The sequence below is a fragment of the Peromyscus leucopus genome, chromosome 3 (genome assembly GCF_004664715.2).
Source record: "Peromyscus leucopus breed LL Stock chromosome 3, UCI_PerLeu_2.1, whole genome shotgun sequence".
Taxonomy (NCBI): Eukaryota; Metazoa; Chordata; class Mammalia; order Rodentia; family Cricetidae; genus Peromyscus; species Peromyscus leucopus.
In genome coordinates, this window is record NC_051065.1 from 130813471 (window position 1) to 130836186 (window position 22716).

At 39.7% G+C, this 22716-nt stretch overlaps 1 protein-coding gene across 1 annotated transcript in view; it reads left to right on the plus strand.

Moving 5' to 3' along the window:
* C2cd5 (C2 calcium dependent domain containing 5) overlaps nt 1-22716 on the plus strand; it is a 104245-nt gene that overhangs the window by 67478 nt on the left and 14051 nt on the right. The window contains exons 19-24 of the mRNA XM_037204318.1: nt 6920-7093; nt 8600-8664; nt 12657-12763; nt 17065-17158; nt 17587-17650; nt 20443-20568. Of these exons, the coding sequence (XP_037060213.1) occupies nt 6920-7093; nt 8600-8664; nt 12657-12763; nt 17065-17158; nt 17587-17650; nt 20443-20568 (630 nt within the window). The remainder of the gene's footprint in view (nt 1-6919; nt 7094-8599; nt 8665-12656; nt 12764-17064; nt 17159-17586; nt 17651-20442; nt 20569-22716) is intronic.

Below are 22716 nucleotides of genomic sequence, written 5' to 3' on the forward strand. Positions count from 1 at the left end.
AGTGTAGCAGTTAGGTGGATGCAGCGTGTTTGGAGGGGATCTTATTTTGGACATAAACGTTCTCCACCTTCCCTACTATCTTTGATTAAGCATCTGCATTTGGATGTGACTCCTCTGACATCGATGGACAAGGTGCAACTCTCCTTTCAAGTGTTGCTTCTTGTCGCTTCCTCTGTTTGTTTCCTGAGATACCCATGTGGGTGTGCTCTAAGTTTATGTGTGTGTGCATGTTCACATGCTTGACTTTTGTACATACCCAAAGGGTTTAAACATTTTTCTCTTGCCTATTGTGACCTGTAGAGTAAAACTCCATTACAGCTGTGTTTCTTGGCATAGAAAGGTCTCTTTAAAATACTAGCCTCTCAGTAAATATTTGTTAAATGGTTGTTATGTAAGTGGTTTAAAATGCTCTTTTTTGGCTGGCATATTGATTGACATCTGTAATCCCAGCCCTTGGGAAGCTGAAGCAGAACAATTGCTGTGTGTTTGAGGCCAGCCTGGGCTGCAGAGTGAGACCCTTCATGAGAAAAAAAGGAAACAGATCCCTTTTGGTAAAAAAGATTGCTTAGTGTGAAAGTGCAGTAGCAGGGATGTCTCAGCGACTGCTCCTTCTTTCAGGGTGCTTGCCATTCTTGCCATAGTCAAGCTCGCCAAGCTTGTAGCTGCATCACACTGTCACACACTACAGATGCCTTCAGTCATAGTCTGAATTGTAGCTTAGTTTTCTCTGGTCCTGGCCAGCCCCACAGACCATATAGCTGCTTATAAAATAATCACTCAGAAGCTTATATTAATTAAAACTGCTCGGCCATTAGCTCAAGGCTACCACTGACTAGCTCTTACACTTAAACTCAGCTCATTTCTGTTAATCTATATGTCACCACGTGTTCCATGGCTTTACCTATGTGCCATTACATGCTGCTCCCTGGACAGTAGGCTGGCGTTTTCTTCTCAGTTCTGTTTTTCCTTCCCAGAATTCTCTGCCTATACTTCCAGCCTGGCTACTGGCCAATCAGTGTTTTATTTATCAAGCAAATCAGAGCAATACATTCATAGCATACAAAATGACATTCCCATCATTTCCTCTTTTCTTTCTATTTAAAAGGAAGGTTTTAACTTCAACATGGTAAAATTATGTATAACAAAATAGTTATCAAGCAAGAATTACAGTTACAATATTTAGTCTATTTGTATTTTGTAAAATTAAAGGAAAAATTTTTATCTATCCTATATTTGTGAGTCTAAGGTTAAGGAAAATTATAACTATCTAGTCTTCAACTGCATCGAATACCTCAGAAGGATATAATATTACCTAAGTAAACAGGAAGAACATTGTAAGCAACTTCCAAAAATCTAGAATGACAGAGACAGGTGCCTTCCTGGACAGTTACCCAAAGTTCCTCTGTAACGTTGGGGCATCCATCTTCAGCCCACAGTCCTAGAGTCTCTCAGTCACTTCTCTCTGTGTCCTGTAGAATGTCTGGCAGTTTCCTCTACGAAACAGGAACCTGAAGGACCATTTTGCCTTGCAAAGTTCAGTGGTCACCTTTCTTTGGGTCCTGCATGTCCAGTCAATACAGCATTTTGTTAAGCATTCCAGGCAAGAACAGTTTCTTGTCCAAATGGCTATTTTTGTCAAGAAGATAAATTCCATATGGAGTGTCTTTGATGCCCATTCTCCTCTCTGAAGCAAATAGGTCCTGCCAGGGGCAGACATGTCTCACTGTCCAGAATGTCTAAGTTTTTAAAACATTTTAAATGCCATATTCTGTAGGTCTTTGAAGTGTTTGAAGATTACCTACCTAACTGAATTTTATATATATATATATATATATATATGTATATGTATATCTAGAAAACTAACATGACTATAAGTTTGACTATCATAGAAGACTAATTATTAATCTGTATTTCTTAATTACCCATTAGAATTTAAATGAGCTGCACAAACATAATACCTTAAACAAGAGTAGAAATATAATACAGTATAACAAAATTAACTTTAAATTTGTATCAATAAACTAAAATCCATAGCATTGAAAACATTTTAAACAAGCTGTTATTCTTTATCCTATCATATCTATAATATCCCCTTTTCTTCTTTAGAAAGAGGTTGCATTCATAATCAACCTGCTTTAAATAAAAATAAACATTTATAAACAATATTTAGAAATTTGGGCATCACTTCTCATACTACTTCTTGCTAGATGAAGGTACTGACAATCTAATGAGGATCCTGAGAAAATTAAGAATTATGATCAAGTCTTGACTGGAGTGTTCTGTGATGCTGTATTCTCTGAGCCAGTTGCCTTGAAGTTGATTTTGGATGTTGGATGATCTGGGCCATGGTGTCATTGAAACCTTTCAAGGGGTCTTGGCTGATCAAACCATATTAGCCTAGAAGCAATCCACAGGTTCTCATCTTCTGTGGAAACAAAAGCAGAACCTCTTTTCCAAAGCAACATATCCTTAGACATTAATTTTGAAATCAAGATAACTTTAAAATATACACATTGATTTAACTCAGCCCACATGTTGTGGCCACCTATATGAGACATGAAGCAGGAACCTGTTTTTGGCTCCATTTAGAATTGCTTATTGAGTATTCTCAGTTTGTAAGTGAAAACTCGAGCTGTTGGGGGCCATTTGTAGCTGAAGTTTTCTCTGGTCCTGCCCAGCCCCACAGACCATATAGCCACTTATAAAATAATCACTCAGAAGCTTATATTAATTAAAACTGCTTGGCCATTAGCTTAGGCTTACTACTGACCAGCTTTTACACTTAAACTCAGCCCATTTCTGTTAATCTATATGTTGCCATGTTTTCTGTGGCTTTACCTGTGTGCCATTACATGCTGCTCCCTCGATGGTAGGTTGGCGTTTCCTTCTCAGTTCTGTTTTTCCTTCCCAGAATTCTCCTTGTCTGCTTATTCCGCCTATACTTCCTGCCTGGCTACTGGCCAATCAGCATTTTATGTATCAACCAAATCAGAGCAATACATATTCACAGAATACAGAACAACATTCCCATCACTGAATGAAAAGAAATGTACTGCAGTTACAATGAAACTATCTTTTTATAAGTTTCAGATAATAACAACTTCCAAAAAGGAATACTGTTTGAGTAATGTTTTAGTCATTTTATACATAATTCTAGTTGGGCTGGTCTTCTAAAATACTGCTCCAGAATTCTCACTCACTTCATTTATATCTTTTGTCATGTTCTTGGAGAAAAGTGGTGAAGATAACTGAGAGCTCAGGGATTTGATGAGCTCTTTATTATCTAGTGTCACTTGCTTTGTTTCTGTTGGACAGTGACTTGAAACTTAAAAGCAATGAAATGCTGATATGTTACTATATTAATATCTGAAAAATAGTCTTAAAAAGCTATCATAACCCTTGCTGAATAATGTTTGCAGTACATTGTTTTCCTTTTGTAATTATGTTTTGGTATTTGAACATGCACTTACTGTGTTTATGCCTTTTGGGTTCAGTGAAGCTACGCTGGAGCTCCATGTCGTTTCTGTTTGTTGGTTCCAGTGGTGCCAGCTGCTCTTTCACTGTTGACTGCCTATGTGACTCCATCCCGATCGCCCACTGGAGAGACTTTCCTTCATGTGCTCTGCAGCCACACTGCCTGCCAAGTGTCAATGTAGAACATTGGCCTAGCATGTGATAGGCCCTAGATTTGACCTCCATTTCTACAAAATAATTAAAGCACACACAGCAAGTTGTGTGTAAGTTATGTGCAGATTCTATGTCATCTTGTGAAGCTTACTTAAGCACCCACATATTTTAATATCCATGGGGTCCATGAATACTGAGGGATGGCTGTAAGAGCCCCTTGGAGATGTACTTAATAAGAATACAAATTAAGTTACTTTACCCAGTGAGCATTGAGTTGCTCTTTCTTTCACACAACTTGGGTTTTTGAGGAAGAAGAAAATCTCTTATGATTTTTAAAATTTCAGCAGGTGTGGATTTTATTCCAGTATGTCTTTCCTTACTTCAGACACTAAGTATTTTATTGTCTTTATTTTTAAAAGTTGATACCCAGGGTTCATTACCATGCCACTGTTCACATTTTAAATTTTGTATAGCAATCATTCTGTACCCATCTTTTAATATGTTAATATTAAACTATAGATTTTATTTTTGTTATGTATATATGGGGGGGCAGCAGTATATGCATGTGAGTGCATGTGCTTGCAGAGGCTAGAGAGAGTGTTAGATTTCCTGGAGCTGGAGTTACAGGTGGTTATTAGCTACCTGACAAAGGTGACTGAAGCGTGATCCCAAGTAGTCTTATCAAATAAAACCAGGAATCAGATATTGGGATAAAAGCTGAAAGATCAGAGAAGCAAAGGAACAGCCACGGTCACTTCTTAGCTTTCTGAATCCTCAGACTTTGAGATCCTGTCTTGACCCACTTTATTTTCCTGTCTCCTTCTTCTGATTGTGCTAGGATTAAAGGTGTGAGCCACCATTGCCTGACCTCTATGGTTAACTAGTGGCTAGCAAGTTCTGCCTTCTCATCTCCAGGCAAGCTTTATTTGTCAGAACACAAACAAAATATCACACATTTTTCAATTTGTGTCTAAAGAAAAAGTGAAGGTTTTAACTAACATAGAAAAACTATATACAATAAGTACAATAACTATATACAAATATATATAGGCAATAATTACATTAACAATGTCTAGTCCATTAGCATTTGACAAATTCAGAAAAAAAATACTCCATTATCTGTCCTATCTTGGTGATTCCAGAGTGTTGTACCTAATTCACTTTCTATCCTATTATTACCAAACCGAAACTATCTTTTTTTGTCTCCTAACCTCATACACTTTACACCTCTTTAGTGAGTTTCTTTTCTGAGTCTGGTAACAAGGAAAACTATAACTATCTAGTCTTCAACTCCATCAGAGACCTGAGAAGGATATAATATTACCTGAGTAAACAGGAAGTGTAGAGCAGCCTGATGTCCCTGTCATTAGGTAACATTTTATCCTTCTGGGTCTTTGATGGAGTTGAAGACTAAATAGTTATAATTATAGCTTTTCTTAGTTATAATAGAAAGTAAATTAGACACAAAACTTTAGACTCACCAAGGTAAGATAGATAATTATTTTCTCTAATTTTGCCAAATGCAAATGGATTAGATAGTGTTACTGTAATTCTTACTTAATAAATGTTTTTGTTGTATATAATTTTACTATGTTAAAGTTAAAACCTTCCTTTTTAATTAGACAAAAAGGAGGAAATACTATGGAATAATCCTCTTGTACACTGTAAAGATTCATCACTTGAGTTGGTTTAATAAAATGCTGATTGGCCAGTAGCCAGGCAGGAAGTGTAGGCAGAGAGACCAAACTAAGAATGCTGGGAAGAGGAAGGGCGGAGTCAGGAGTCACCAGCCAGATGCAGAGGAAACAAGATGAGAATGCCATACTGAGAAAAGGTACCAGGCCATGTGACTAAACATAGATAAGAATTATGGGTTAATTTAAGCATGAGAGCTAGTTAGTAATAAGCCTCAGCTACCAGCTGAGCATTGGTAATTAATATAAGCCTTTATGTGACAATTTGGAAAACAGCTGCCTAGCATTTGGGAGTTGCTGGTGGGACATAAACTTCTATTTACAGGTGATGGGATCCTCTGCAAGAGAACTGTGTGCTCTTAATCTCTTAATCCAGAATATCTCTTTAGACATTATCTAGACAATATCTCTTAATATTAAAATAGAAATGTGGACCAGTGTTCCTTCACTTAGGAAGATAGCCCTAACTGACTGTTCTTACTGGATTTTCCTCAGTAAATTGAAAATATTTGATGTTCAAATTTTATTAAGATATGTGGTATCAAAGTAAGAGAAACTTTTAAAATAATAATACTAGTGGTAAAAACCTAACATATGAGACTTAAATATACCAAATACCAAAGTGTTACCATTTAGTAGCAAACAGAGGCAGTCACAGAATTCAAAACACACAATCCCAAGAAGAAGTGTCTTGTATTTAGTGAAAAAAACAAAACAAAACAAAACAAAAAAACCGAAAAACCACCAGAACTGCTGCCTTACATGCATTCCTCATTTAGTTTGTAGTTAGATGCTTAAGAGTTGCATCCTTTTTTCATCTTTCGTGCTTTATAATGACATCCTCTTAGATGTGTGCAAGGCAGGTTCTATGCATAATGTGAGCGTGTGTGACGGTACTCCACAGGTAGCTTTGAACTGCACTGCTTGCCTTTTTCCTTAGGCACACACCAGCAGTGAACATTTAACATGCCATTTTGGAAAACCTCTGTTATAACCCTCATTTTTGTAAAGGAAGTTTCTGATACATCAGTAGCAGGCTTTGCCTTTTGTCACACTGCAGCCCAGGTCATTGGCTGTTACCATGCAGGATGATACCATCAGACACTGATTGTAGAAGACCAGTTTTGTTGCCACTGAAGGTTTTTTAGCATTATAAATTGTATATCTTGTACATGCATTTGTATATGTATGTATTGTCTTGTCATATACACATACATTTCCTATTCTTCACATTTAACTGTGTTAGAGCTTTAAAAATTGCTACTGGATAAGAAAGGCTGTGAAAAAGTAGTGCTCTTTCCTGGAAAATTGTTAAATCTTTATACAGCCAATCGTACTTTGAGATTCTTCATAGAAAAGACATACAGTATATAGAGATACTTGTAGCCTGGAGTAGTTCCCTGTCTGTGCACTAGATGTCAGCTTTTATAGATAAAAGAAAATATCTGTGTCTTCTATAATCCGAAAGGTTAAACTTAAATATAGAGTTCCCTGAATGTACTGTGTGGGTTTTTTTTTTTCTCCCCAGGAAGCTGCCTATTAATATAAAACTTGAAAACCAAACAAAACTTTAGCCTCCATAATTGCATGTCTTTCAGGAGGTACCTGAAGAGATTCTAGGGTCACCCATCCCAGAACCTAGACAGCGCTCAAGACTTTTAAGATCGCAGTCAGAAAGTTCTGATGAAGTTACAGAATTAGACCTTTCACATGGGAAAAAAGATGCATTTGTTTTAGAGGTAAGACTGCATTGGAATAATGTCCTAAGAGTTTGAGAAGATAAATAGTTTATGATTTATAATTTATACCATAAGTCTTACAAGTCTCAGGGAAATTGTAGAAGTTACAGGCATGAAGATAACACTGGTTACCTGATGTAATGCTGGCAGCTCTGAAGCCACTTGGTTTGGAATAATAGTAACAGGCAAGTTGAGCAACCTCATCAAAGACCTAAGATCTGAATTGCCCAGAAATTCCAAATTTGGGGGCTGGGGATACAGCTTATTTGGCAAAGTGCTTGCCTAGCATTCCTGAGGCCTTGCGCATGATCCTCAGCACCATGTGAACTGGACCTGGTGCTTAAGTTTGTAATCTCGGGACTCCAGCCTGGATGGTGAGTTTAAGGCCAGCTAGGACTATATGAGGCCTGTCTCCCTACCCCCTGCCCCACTAAAAAGAAAAAAAATAGAAAGTTCATGTTAAAAGTTTTAGATTTTGGAGCATTTTAGTCTCTGAGTTTAGGAGTCGGAATGTTCAACTCTTTAAATCTGTGTAGATGTCAGAGTCTGGAACACTGGAATCTGGAGGGTTTTGGTCCCAGCATTCTGGGGAAAGGACATTTACCTGTAATAGTAAACATTTGGAGTTACCTTTGAAACTTGAATGACTTTAAATCAGAAAATGTACCATTTTAAACACAGTATAATTTTCACTTTTTATGATTGTATTTGATAAGTATTGCAATATGCAATATGTAATAATTTCATTGAATACTGAATAATGTGTGTTCTTATTGAGTGCAGGAGATACTTTGACAGTCTTTATTAAAAGACACTTAGATCAAGTAAACTCCCTTCCCAGAGAGTAGCCATGGACTGGTGCTTAGAAGTTCACTGCTTTCAGATCAGTGCCCCTTTCCCTGCCCTGAGACTAGCTTTTGGAGAGACAGGAGATCTCTTTAATATGGAATGGAAGGAAATGAATGACATATGCATGTTGTGAGAACAATATTACCAAGTATGTATGCGAGCTCTGGTCGCTATGCAAATGGTTACGCAAGTGGATGTCGTGGCGAGAGCTATGTCAGTGACTGAATATCAGGTGGAGGACTAAGAGAGGAGTCTCAAATACAGTGCTCAGTAAAGCTTGGATAACCTTTCGCTAGAACGAGATGAGTCTACACATGAGACGTTACGTGAGCGAATAACAGCTGCCTAGCATATAAAGCGCGTCCGTCTTTCTATATAGCGTGAGTATGTGGTGTGCTACCCATTCTATGTGGCTACGTAATTTCGAATTTGTGACCCCTGATATAATCAGCAGAATCTGATTCACACCACCGATCTACGAACCAAGTTTCCAAGTAAACCTAACCTTCTCACTAAACATCGTCAATGGCGCTCGCTGAACATATCAGTAAGAGCTATCTCCAAAAAACTACTTCATTAAGCTCTTAACAAGAGACCATAGACCTCTTGAGCCCCTGAAGAGTGTTGCGACGTTGAACAGAAAGTACTAGTACATGATCCATCACACTATAAGTTCAATAACGTCTCTAGAAAATGCGACAGAACGAGGGACTACATCGGACGGAGAAGCGGTCTAGTGTGGAACTCCAAAAGAAGTAAGTCACTAGGCTCCCAGGCTGTATCAAAATAATACAGATATGCCCAACGCGTGAAGACCCAGCAGTACTGCGCTGGTGAGATCCGACAAGAGTATTATCGGCCACTCCGTTAGGACTCTACTGGTCCATGATAAAGGAAAAGTGTAGAAAATTTCTAAAGTGTAGAAGCGCCCTTACAATGTGGTTTAACCAAGAGCTTCTCTAGATGGCGTAAGCAGCACTCTAAATTCTCTGTGTGTCAAGAGTCTCGTTGTCCTGGTTGGGCACGAGGCAATCAAGTAGAAAAAGATCGCTGTCTCAGTGTGTGCGTACCAAATAGAATGATGGTGGTCAAGAGTTACAGATTACAGAACATTGGAGGAGAGAGAGAGGGGAGACCTCCTCTGTAAGACCTCTATAGCGTGTGAGTATGTTAATTTAAGGAAGAATCGTGTCATCTGAACAGATGAATTAAGCCATGCACTGGCAGCATAGCGAAGTAAGACATGGCTGTGGCTTGGTTGTTGATCGTAAGACAACACTAATATGAGGTATATATTAGGCGCTTGTTACGTAGAGTACATTAAATAATCAGTCGAGTGTCTAATTCATAAGCATTCTAAAGATCTTAGCATTAGACGCAATACTTTCAGTCTATTATAACTAACATAGTTATTAAGAAATGTCACTTAGAAGTATGAAGTCTGTTACGTTCGACAAAAATTGGCTGATGCCTAGAGATGTCTTTGTTTTATGCTCTAACATCTTTCTATCTTGTGGTATTAGTGCGCCTGAATGATCTCCGGGTGGTCTTGCCAGCATATTAGTGTGATGGCTGCGAAGGCTACAGCCAAAGGTATCTTAATCTGCGTATTACCTCGTTACTAAGTGAAGAGAAATACCATGACCAACAGGCAACATTACTCGAGAGATATGAACGTTTTATTTGAAGGCGCTATAAAGTTCAGAGGTTAAGAGGCCCTTGTACGTAAGCACTACACGGGAAGTAATTGCAGCAGCCTCTAAGAGTGTCGGCATAGATGCCAGTAGTAGCTTGGAAGTGCTCTCCTATTTCCTTTATCGTCGAGTATGGTAGGGCAGAAGAGAGCTAAAATCTGCAGTTATAGGTGTCATGAGCTCTTTGAAAACTCAGGAGGATAATGTAGCCCACAAAATGGGACACACCATCTCCAACCGTTTACACGGACGTTACAGTTCCACTCCTTACATCCTTCCCAAGACAGGGGCAAGATCTCCACTACCCAAATCCATAGACATAAAAGCAGGGTAATATCATGATATGCAAGCGCTTGTTAGTAGACATACGAGCTCGTCATCCAATCAAACCATCCATACAGGGCTATATCGTGCTAGAGCATGACCAACTCTCAGAGCTGTTGAAGTAGTTCTACGAACTAATCCTGCGAGGTTCCTGTGAGAAGCCGCAAGACGAGAGGTACACCTCTTTAGACTCTCTACTGCAACGAACGATCCTCAGAACCACGACTTGAGTGTAAATGCTTGTGTTGCAAGAAGAAGTGAAAGCTCGGCACCTCTGCGTTCTCCTGCGTAGTAGGTCTTACAATGCCCTGTTTCATGAAATTATTATGAAAGTATATGGATGTAAGGGAATGTTACAGACAGACGGTGATCACCGCGTGGTCATTAGAGTGGGAGCTTATATGGTAGTTTCTTCTTTCACTGTGTGTAGCATCCTAGACGACAGCGTGTGGAATGCGGCATGTGCCACTATTAGTAAGTGCAGCGGTGTAATACTTATATATATATCTGCTATTTCATGACTTCGAGTAACAGCCTAGTGTGCTCATTGGTAGAAGTGCCAGCTTTACACGCGTCCTGTAACTGAGTTGTTGCGCATGCCAGTCCTAGTTACAGGTACCGCGACAAGCTCCCTAACTGAAGATAAAGACCTGTGAGTCGTACTCAAGCTGCAGTCTGCCGTATATAACATGACTATCTGTAAAGAGCTTTCTCTCTCTAACTCTACAGTAATCAATCTATCTAATAGCGTTTTGACTGGGCTACTTCTCAATTCGCTATACTTGCAGGCCTTGCGACTCTGAATCTTTCCAAGTCATTACGTCAAACCATGTACTCCAAAGTTTCGATATTTATTTTATTATTCTTGTTGAGACATTATTTCTAAAACACATCCATCAATGTAAGAGATAATCAATTAATTATAATTTCTTTCGGCAGGTTTTTTCCATCAAGGAATCGCTTAATTAGTACATGACATGTAATGCCTAGGCGGCATAAATAGAGATTGGCGACATCGAGAGACAATACGAAGTGTAATCATCTTTCTTATATAATTGAAACGAGAATACCAATTATAACACTATTATAAGTTAAGTAATTTCACCTTAAGAATACCTGAGTTACTCCCTCAATTATTGAGCACCAAGTATCACATATAACCTAACGCTACTATCCCTTTATACTCAAGGAACCTGTCGCAGTGTATTCTTCAGTTTACTATTGCTCACCGCTAATGATCAATAACTAAACTTAGGCGAACAAGAACTAAGATATTGTTGTGTTGTTGTGTCTCCCCCTAGATGTTTCACATCAGTAAGTTATTTGCGTCAGACTAAGTGTGTAGGACAGTAACTGCAAGAATCCTGAAACTTTAATCGCAGCTACATCGATAATAAGAAATATTCTATAACGGAGTCCATGTGATTAAGCATGAACTCTTGCTCAATGTGTAGTGGTAGTGGTCTCGCACACTCAGAAGCCATTCCGCTAGTGTGTAACTTTATGTCCTTTAGGTCACTAGTATCCCTCACATGGACCCAAGTGATGTGCTGTTCTGTGACCTGTAGTCCCCACCTGTGCCTCACTCTCCTGAAGAGACGCACTATTATGAAAAAATGCGTGACTATAAATATACTAGTAGTTTGTGAAAATTGACATTAAAGTCTAGATAAACATTATATTGGAGAAAATAGGTTTTACAGAGCCATGAGTTTGTTGAACAAACATTAAAAGCGTGGATTATTATATTGCTCGTATCCTAGAATATCCAACTAAAAGTGATGTGGTGAGTTCGTTTTAAAGTGATGTATTACATTGATGTTGCGTCATGCACATGTACTTGTCCCTCCCTCAGTCCTCCTCTTCAGATAGTCTGCCTGTGATACATGCTGCCTCTGTGCCTTTATTACTCACATGATCCTATCTAAGCAACAGCCACTTCATAGTGATCACATCCCGACCAGCTCAAGTCATACAACATGTGTACTGCTATCCTCTTCTCATCAGAAAATGGCGCGGCCAGTTTTGGTTCTGTACACTTTGTACTTGGTTTTCTCGTTGCTTATATGCTGACTGGTAGATAGTATAATGCCTATCTATGGCACAAAGAATCGTAACTTTATGAATATTGATCCTTTAGTGCATTGAAAGTGAACAAGAATTAACTACAGCACGAAGTTCGCTCTCTTGTATTCATTGCCAGACAGCCTTCTACATACAGTTTTGTCATTAAATAGTAGTCGATGCCCGCTCCTATTTCAACTGACCCCCGTTCACGCGTCCATAGTAACAGCACTTCCGATGATGCGCACGCAATCGGGCGTCTAACATTCATGCGTAATGTTTTAACAACGATGTCTCGTGCCTCCGGCTGAAGATCGGATGATGTTGAAATTATCCTACGGCTTAAATGACGAGAAGTCTGGCGGCAATTGCCACCTGCTGAGGATTAAGGACGAGGTCCTCTACAGCCCTGTTGTGATCTGTTTTAGTTTTAATTTACAACATGAAATCTATTGGCGTAGACATTACAGCACAGGGTGCCATGGTGTTGCTTTAGGAACTCAGGAGCTGTCCTTGAAGTATGAGGTCAATGATCTAAGACCATCATCTCGCGTTCAAATGCTTTCGTGGCTCCTCTAAACTGATTCTATACTTACTTGCTAGGTTTATCTAGCACCGTAAACTGGGTGACGGACTTCACCCCTGTTTGATGCTCTTGGCCCTAGTGAGGCAACAGGTAACGACAGAGAAATCCGGGTGAAGCGTGCAATGATCTTCGCAGGAACATTTAACAGCCCCTGTCTGAAAATATCAGAGGAACAAGGGCTTCATGGTGAGAGATGATCTTAGGTCTTAGAGCTGAAAGAGAACGTGGTGCACGGATCAGGCGTGAGTTTCCATAGAATTTTGAAGAGCGCCTCTGAACTGAGGAAGGGTCGTAAAACTATTCAAGAAATGTCGCATAATACAGAGTCTCTGATACCAAATATTGAAAGTGCAACCTTCCGCTGCGTTGCATAAGCAAAAATTTTTGTGTAGAGGAGTATTCATGCCTGATATGTTATTGCCATTTTATATATAATATTGGTCTTATAAAGCATGGAGAGTTCTATCGATATGGTGGTCTCGCCTGTGTTATAGGTATTGCTAGGTTAAGCGCTTACTAGTCTCCTATCAAGCGACAGCCTCAGTCTATGTAACTAATCAAACTTTCGATTGCAAGGTATAATGTAAGAGCCAAAAGGATATCTCATGCATTATTCTATCACAGCACATCATAAAGAACAAGGCCCATTAGTTACGAAGATGAGAGACAGTCGGTGATTGCAGAGAGGTAATGTATTTGACACAAACCACAACCATACCAACGGGACAATGTCTGTCCGCAGCTGTGGTGCTAGATTCGTGCAGGGTCTATAGAGAGCAGGCAGGGGTTCGATGGCTGTCCTCGAATAGAGACTTGGCGTCTTTGTGCGTCTCTATTCCTATCACTCAGCACTCCACAGAAAATAACCAAAGAAGAGCGTGCTGTCACGTGTGCGGACCCTCGCTAGGTAAGGCCCTCTGTCATGCATACTGCCTTCTCATTGGCACTATTCCCGAGACTGTCACGACTAGCTAAAAGGTTCCAGGTCGCCGTTGATGGCTCACTTTCGTGCATGAGGAGTCACTTCGCTCCCTACTTGCTCCCCTCACTTCCAAAGTATAAAGTACCAGACATGCCCGAGATGTCTCGCCCTTCAGATCTGAGTCAGATGATGTGGTAGTGCTCCATAGTAGACTGATAAGATGAGGGGAGGAGATATAGGTGAGTCTCTTTTCGTGTATGTGACTTGTAGGAGTAAAACTGGAGTGAAGGTCAGTTTTATGCTCAGAGGTGTAGGGTCCAGCATGTCTTATAACCCTGGCCATATTCTGAGCATGAAAAAGTGGAATGTATAGCTTTTGAAGAATTTTGAAGTTTCCCAGTGTAAAAATACAGTATATATGAAGTGAGGTTGGTATTTTTTATCTGTTAGTTTTCTTCTAGGAAAGGTTGAGAACAATTTTGGAGTTTTTGCAAATGAGGATTCTCTGGGGCATGCTCAAGTTATCTACCTAAATTAGGTATATAAACATTCTTTACACCATGGCTGTAATTTCGTATATGCATTATGCTCTTTATATGAAGAACAGAGTACGATTTTCAAATGACAAAATAATTTCCCCATGTAAGATATATTGGAAGCACTAAACTCTATATGAGAGTCTATCTTAAGATACTACCACTCAAAATAGAATATTCCGCCCGTAGCTTAATCTAATAGAATCCAGTGACTCAGGAGTGGAATCCTGTGCGTTATGTTATTTCCTCTCTCGTGTTCTGCATTTTCATTTTGAGTATAATCTCCGTATTTTAACTTATTCAAAACTTTGATAGCCTATAACCGCTTGAACTGTCGTCAGATCTCAAGAAGAATATAATCACAAATCTAGCCATGCGTATAACCCCACGAAAGGCTAATATGAGATGTAACTTTGATAATATTCTGCCTAAATTTTCTTTTGAATATTTTTGGATGACAAATGATCTCAATTTAGTACTCACTATTAAACTAGAGAGTGAAGCAATCAAGTGTAATTCTATATCTTGAGTTACACATGGTAACAACATTGAGATAATGTTCCAATACTATGGAAGGAGAGGAGCGTGTTAGCATGATTTGGAATAAACACTACCTCAGCTACTATAATTGTGTGATAACGAAATCAGTCTAGCGACATAATAGTATTGCGATCTGCGTTTGCAAGATCGCCTATGTCTCGCGCAAAAAACAACGCCTCAAGACCTAGAATGCTGTGCGTGATGTGTTCGTGCCGTGAGCCAATCAGGCGGCACATATAAACTCTAAGCGAGTGCTACAAAGTCGTTCTTTGTCTTTCCGGATAGAAGGCAGGATTAAATACAAGAGATAACGAGTAGTAGGATCTTTTTCCAACCATGAAAATGACTATGTATGAGTGTTGATTCTTAAACCGTGGCAGTAGCTACACCTATTCTCCACTGAATCTGAGTTAGTCACCTTAGCCCGCCTCTCTCATAACCAATTGATTCCCCGCGGTTTGCGGTTACTAGTATTCTATGAGTAAGTTTCCCGAGAATCACGTTCTCAGACCTCGCCACGTCATGGGCTCTCACCACCGAGTCCTAGGATGTGGCTATCTCTTCATGTAACATCCTTGAAGAGTGAAGGCGGAAATCAACAACATTCTAGAGTCATGTGCTCTATCGATACTTCATCCTAGATACATGCACTAGTGATGATAAAAACACTCCGGAGCTGTCTCCAAGTGCCTGAGAGGTTAAGGAAAACACCGCAAGAATAAACAATACCTTAATAGATTCGTTGCTTGAAGGGGCCTGGATGGCGACCATGCGCTGCAGAACCAGTTAAGGTGGGTCACCTTATAACCTCTTGCCTGGCGCTTACACCACTACACCCGACCAATCGGCGAGTGCATACAACAGACAACTCATGACTATCATTCTGAGCTTCATGGGGATCTCCTTTCTCATACGCGCTCTATCTTGGCCTGTCTCGTCACCCTCCTGCCGATGCTAAATAACAGCGTGTCTATCCCAAACCTGGATAATATGCACACCTCGTAACAAGACATCTATGCAAGCGAGTTGCGATGGGCAGAACTACTTTGCAACTACATAAACAAAGTCTTAAACCAACTAGGTATTTAATCATACTCTAACTTTAACTCGAAGAATACATCCACTAATACTAGAGTGATTAGAGCAACCTACTGCCCATCTTGTTTCGTCATGGTTGATTAAATGACAAGTGAACCGAATAAAGCCTCCTGCACAACGTGAAAAGAGAAAATCCACCCTCTAAACCATTAATCTATAGTCTCATATAAAAGTATTTCCATGAACTCTGATAGCTAATACCTAACGTAGCGTATAGGGTGTAATGTCCTATGAGACCCTCAGCGATTGCATGATATAGTCTGACTCACGATTGTTTGGTAGCAATGCATTTGAAGCTGATAAACTTCATCTATATCTGACAAAGTGAGAACTTCGCGATCCAAAAGTATTAGCGATCCACATGAGCGCACCCACACGTGTACTATGAGCTAGACATGGAACATTAACCTTTACGGTTAGTATTTTATATTACCAAGACAACACTGGATTTGTCCTGACACTATCTTAAAACGAGCAACAAGGAATATGGAAGTCATGATGTGGAGAGTGTCGTTATTTTGCAACTGCATCCTCCAAACGATGGTACCAGGCTCCATTATTCTCTATACAATAGCTATTTCAGGGGCACTGCGACAGCGGCATGCACTCTGATACCCGTTGCAACTCTGGAAGGCTGGGAAGACCGGGGAAGAATGGGCAGTAGAAAACATTGCAACGTGGTTTGCAGATCCACACAGAACGTACCTGTTGGCCTAGAGACAGGGCAACCCTTCCCTTACTGAACTACAGTATGACCACACTTCGGTGACCACTTACTCGGACCTTCTCTGTCAACTGCCTTTAAAATAGCTTCATCCCACTGCCTCCCCATGCGACGTGGGTATCGAATGAGAGCGTGTGATGCATCCTTATTACCCCAGATACTATCAGTTCGTGTGATAAGCTTCTTATGATCCCTGTCTTGATAGCTGTATATCTTACAGACAAAGTCCTTTTTAGGAGAGACATTATCACCTGTTACTAGGTTTTCATACATATTTTGTGTAGTGCTCATATGATTAGTTAAATTCAACTGTTTGTATTGGTGCGTAAAAGTGTGCCGACACTGAGCGCTCACTTAACATCTGACACACTGGGTAGCAGCGCCAACGAACGCGATATTAGAAAAACGTAGAAACTCATTGCAAAGACATGCGTCTTATGTGAAGTTTTGAGTCAGAGTTAACGCGAGTCTAGTAGACATCAGAGACAACAGCCAGGGACAACACAGAGAAGAACCAATTGTGGATGCGGGAGGGGGGCCGAGGGGGGAATGACAATCATAAAAGACTGCCTATTCTCTGATGCCTGGAATCACGAGAACTCTGAATTCTTCACGTAACCTTATTCACCAAATATGTTAATTCACACACTGAACATAACTACGTCAGCGTCTCGTCGAGCACCAATTAACCAGTCGGAGGAAGCGACCAGATATCCTCATACAGTTGAGCGGTTCTACAGGCGCGAGCCTATGAGTCGGATGTAGGGCGAGGATACAGAATGAAGAGTGAAATGAGCAAAGTGAAAAGATGCTCAACCTCACGCTACTAGCCGGGACGTTCAACTAGGATAGTACAGTCTGCCACCATGGCCGCTCCCTTGCCTAGCCCCTGGCCCTACCAACTACCACCATATAGTGAATGCCACGAACATTTCCACTCCAACAATATTCCCTACCCTCACTATCCATCCTAATTTATACATCGAGAACATTTCTTGCTACGCTAACTTTGACCATAGATCAAATGAATTATAAGCCCACCAGTGTCGGATCCATCGCAGAACCAACCGTGCTTTCTGGATACAATGAAGATCCCGCGATGCTTCAAGGGAAGTGCCTTTCACGGTGTATCTTCTCCCTTCACAGCTAACCTTAGTTTGTGGATTGTCAATGTGTTTGCTTGTTGCAGGTTTATAGATCTCGGCTTCTACCTCCTCTCATCTTTCATGGAAGCACGAGAGGTCAAGATTAATGTACAGCCCGTTGTTATATAGAAGTGTCACTTCTACAGGACCGGAGGCTCTATTTCCACTGAAGCGAATTGGAATGCGGCGCTCCAGAAAGCCATTATACCGCACTGAAGCTGTCAATTCCAGAGGGTTTTCTCTGAACGTTCAATTCTTCAGGTCACACCATCATGTGTTGGCGGACTCACTAACACCGAATCTGTAATTGAAGGAATCCAATGATAGTCCCTCTTCTGGGCGCCTCCGCAGTAAACGTACATCTGTAGTATACCAGTAGATGACAATCACACTATAATCATCTTTTCCACAAAAAAAGTTAAGAGCCAGTATAATTGATATGCTATCGAACCGGTAACTTTCGTGCAGCGCAGATCTTGAGCGAAGGTGAAGCCGTTGGGTGAAAATAATAACACTACATGTCCTTAAGTCAACTACGTGCATGGTCTTAACAAGCGTGAAATCGGGAAAGTGATAGGTATGTACATGTAACATACAAAAGTGTTGAAACAACAAGTAGAAATACGAAAGTATGTGAAAACTAATAGCCTGTGTAGCTATAGTTTTCCTGCTTGCCACAGTCAGGACAAAATCTTTGTCACCGGCAGTCACACAGCCGCTCAGACACCAACCAAGTTAAACAAGAGACTTATAATTGCTTTATCAAACTGTATGGCCATTGCAGGCTTCTTCTAACGTTACTTATAGCTTAAATTAATCCATTTCCATAATCTATACCTTTGACTCGTGAGTCGTGGATTTACTGCAATGTCTTCACATGCAGCTTTGTCAGGCGGCGGCTGCAGTTGTCCTCCACATCCGACCTCACCTTCTATTCTTCTCTTCTCATGTTAGTCCCAACGACGAAGTAATGACGAACGATACATAATTTACCTTAGAACATAGACCGAATACAAATGGGGATTTGGGATTCGACAAGTAAATTGACCAAATTATCAAAGGCGTTTTTGGATTTAATTAAAAACTTCTAATAGCAGGACGATTCAAAAGATTTGAATCATAAAGACCATCCCACAGCAGAGCCGTATAGCTAGACTATCAGATTTGAATTTAGTTAAGGAAAGAGGAAACACTGAACCCAAGGTAAGACAGGACATGGATAAGCCTGACCCCTGCAGAGATATCATTTCTTAAAAATCGGGAAGAGCGGATTTGTTCCAAACTATCGTTTATTACATACAATTGTTTATGATTGACAAACACAAGTACCGTACTACTGCCTTTCTGAGAGAAGCCGAAGAATAATTTAATGAGATTCTTTGCACCACATCTCATCTGCTTTCTATGGACCTGAACCTCCTATTTCATCTATTTTTCTTTGCCTTTAGTCAAACAAGTGGGGAAATTGATGTCACTTGTGGCGTTATCCGCTTTGTTATCTATCTATCTATCCCTATGCCTATATTCACTCATGACCTAGAGTGTAAACTCAGAGTGCCGTGACACTGTCCTAGCTCCCATTTGTCCAGAACCAGGTTTTTTCCATTTCCATGATGTAAGAATTGATGTGTCTTTTTGCCTCTCCTGGCTCTTTTCGTCTTTCTTCTTCATACTTCTTTACTTCTCTTTTTGTTCTTTCTCTCTTTTAGTTGCTTCCTATAGTGTTGGGAGTAAAGAGGGCATTAATCTCTCTGCTGCCTGCCACTATGTAATCATACCTCGCGAGTCGGATCTCACCATCCTTGTCTAGGACCTATGTGTCTAGCGCGCACCTATCGATTCTACCTCACAGTTAGGGATCCAGCTATTTGGCTCTGACCTACCCGCAGTGCTGTGGAATTAAAGGTGTTGGCACTGCCGCTCCAGGTCCTGTGTGCTTCTTTTGTTTCTAATTGTTCCAATTCTTATTAGTATTACAGAGAATTGATGTTTATGGTACGTACAGAATTGGTCTGGTTACTCTTACGTGTGTTACACTTGTATCTTCCTCTAGATCTTGTATTCTCGCTGAGATGAGAGTATTAGAACCATGACCTCGAACTTCTCAAGGGCATTCTTAAAGAACTCTTCCATCTCCAGGATAGCTTTCATGTGTACAAAACTTTCATTGAGGAACGGTGAGTGTAGGCTATCTTGTATCCTATCCTTGCAGCGTTTTCTCATCGAGATAAGACTTTGCTCGTACAATTATCAATGACATTCTCGGGCAGTGCACAAAATAGTCTTTTTCTTCCTACCGCCACTGCCCACTCGCTAATGGTCAGTCTCTCGCCAATCCAACTTATAGATTAATAGCCAGTTATTTCCACAAGACACTTTTGTTATTAGTATTGCCTGTTTTTCACCTTCTGTCATTTTTTTAATAAATAGGTTGCGACTTTGAAATGGATACTTTAATTAGAAATTTAAGTATAAGGCATGAGAACCGTATGAACATATATAATATGTCGGTAAATAATAAGAATACGTCACTCAAGGAACATATAAGTAAAGTATACTCAGTTGCCAATAATAAGAGAAATATTATGGAACTAGGAGAAGTTTTCTGTTTTTCGTCATACGAATGTTCCGGCTAAATGAGTACTTCTAATGAGTATATTTTGTCCTATTAGAGGTTGTTTGTAAAAGGTTAATGCCTACTTTTAACCCATAAACTCTGTACTCAGTAGCGCTTAATAATGCATAAAAAATTTCCCACAAGAACAAAATCAAACAAATCAAACTTATAACTTAGAAAACCTGCGAAGCACACAATGTAATACTTCATTCAATAAAATCAAAACAAAAACATAATCTAAATGTTTCAACAGATGTTAAATCATTGACTGTCAATTACAAAGAGCAGCAGCGGTGTGCTGGTCCTTCTCTTAACCCTGGAAACTTGTGGAGTGCAGAAGCAGCTGAATAAATCTCTGAGCGAAGTTCACAGGACAGCCAAGGCGCCCTACTACAGCGGACACAACTCGGTCCTGACCCTGTCTCACAAGAAAAACAGACTGACCCCGAAAAAACCCCAAAAAACAAATACGAAAAAATCCTGATTAAGACATGACTCTAATGCGACCAGATACTAAGTTCACAGGGTAAGGAGAGACTGACTGGACTTAAGACAAAACTACCAAGCCATATACTACTTTAACTTCTATCCATCTCAATGATGGATCTAATCTTACTTCATACCATAAGAATGATATGATCACTTTCGTGACATATTGATAGAGAGAATTTAAATAACTCTTTTTTACTTCAAAAATATCCATAGATAGTCATGAATTAAATTTAAGTGTACTCTTTCGAGATAATAGATGCTGATACGAAATCGACACCCCGAAGAAACCTAATAATTGCAATACTATCAATATAACACTCTTGGGAGTGTTAATCCTGTTTCTCTGCCTGCTTGGTGCTTGCTTAGTCCTTTTTGCTCAGTGGCAGGTGCTGTAGTCTGCAGGGCAGGGGGCTCTGTTTAATCAGTCACTGACTACAGTAGCCAGCAGGAACATCTGTGAACATTAGCTTTTATTTTTCTTACAAATAAATATTTCTGAATTCTTAACTGTATATAGTAGCTCCCTATACTACTACAAATACCTTTATATAGGAATCTTCTCATATACCTGCTGAATCTGCTTTTTAAAAACTGTATACTTTGACATTATGATCAAAATAGTGACAGCAATAAAAAGAATCTGTAAATAGTCTTCATATAGTTGGATGGCCAAAGCAGTGGCAGGCGAGAGAAGCTATCAGGATAGAAAATGAGGAATATGAAAACTAAAGAAAGGCAAACCAGGTGTAACCCCAGAACTTGGGAGGCTGAGATAGGTTAGCCTGAGATGTTAGAGTATGAGACCCTTTCTCAAAAACAAACAAATAAAGGAATGAAACAAAACATAGAGATAGGTACAAGTGTCATTCAAGAGATGGGGTGGAAGGAAGGGAGTTAATGAAAGCGGGCATAGAGTAGCTTTCCCTGTCTTCAGGCAGCTTGAGGACAGTGAGGTAATGTGCAGAAGAGGCCGAGGAGGGCAAAGCAAAGAAAAAGACCTAGACTGTGAAGGAGAGAGCTAACAGTATTCGGAAGAGAAGCCACAAAGCATCATCCTAAGAAGAATAGATGCCCAGAAGTGGTGCAAGACTATGACAGGGAGCTCAAAAAGGAGAAAGTAGTGGAGGATGTTTGTCTTTAGTTGGAGAATGTGACCCATGTGGAAGTTCATTATGTGTTATACATTCAATAATGTAGACATTACTGATGTCTTACTTTTGGGTTTCCATGATAAACTATTCAAATTGAAGCTGTTATTTCTATCTTCATGCCTTAATTTACAACTCTTATATGGCAATTACTTTATCAATCCATCCACATCTAAGTAGCATTATGGATAGGTTTATTTCTATCTTTAGATTCATCATTAACTTAGTTATTAAGCTACCTTTTTACATATAAAGTATATCCAATCATTTATTATATTGATAAAAATTCCTGAAAGAATGTAAAAACTCAATTGTGATCATTGTAACTTAAAACTGAATGTTTAAATGAGAAAATAATAAAAATTAAAGACTCTGGGCTACAATATAATATTATTTTTTACTTTTACTCTACAAGAGAGTAATTTTTGTAGGAATTTTTAAGATAGTAGTTTTTAAGAAGATGTTTACTCTAAAAAAATTTATAGTAAAGATTGATTTATTGTAATAATGAGATGTAAAAAGTCACTAGAGTTAGTAATTTGTGTTATAGTGGTCTTTGTCTAGTGTGTGTTGCTCACCAGAAAACAAGGTGATTAGAAAGCCTAGAAACTTAGTCTCAGGCTTCCAGAGGCTGAGAAGGCCTGCATCATATTCTGGCAACTTGGAAGGGCCGCCTTCTTGCTGCATTGTAATGTGGAGGAAAGACCAACCTGACCCTTTGCAGTGGTCCCCATGTCACTGGAGAATAGAGCTGTCTGGCCTAACCCGCTGTAATACTGTTCTCATGGTAACAGAATGTCAGCATGTACCTCAAGGAGCTACGGTTGACAGATGCTTTTGTCACTGGTTGTGACAGACAACTGAGAAGAACTTTAGAAGCGTATGAAAGGAGGGAGGAGGAAGCCTTGCCACTTCTG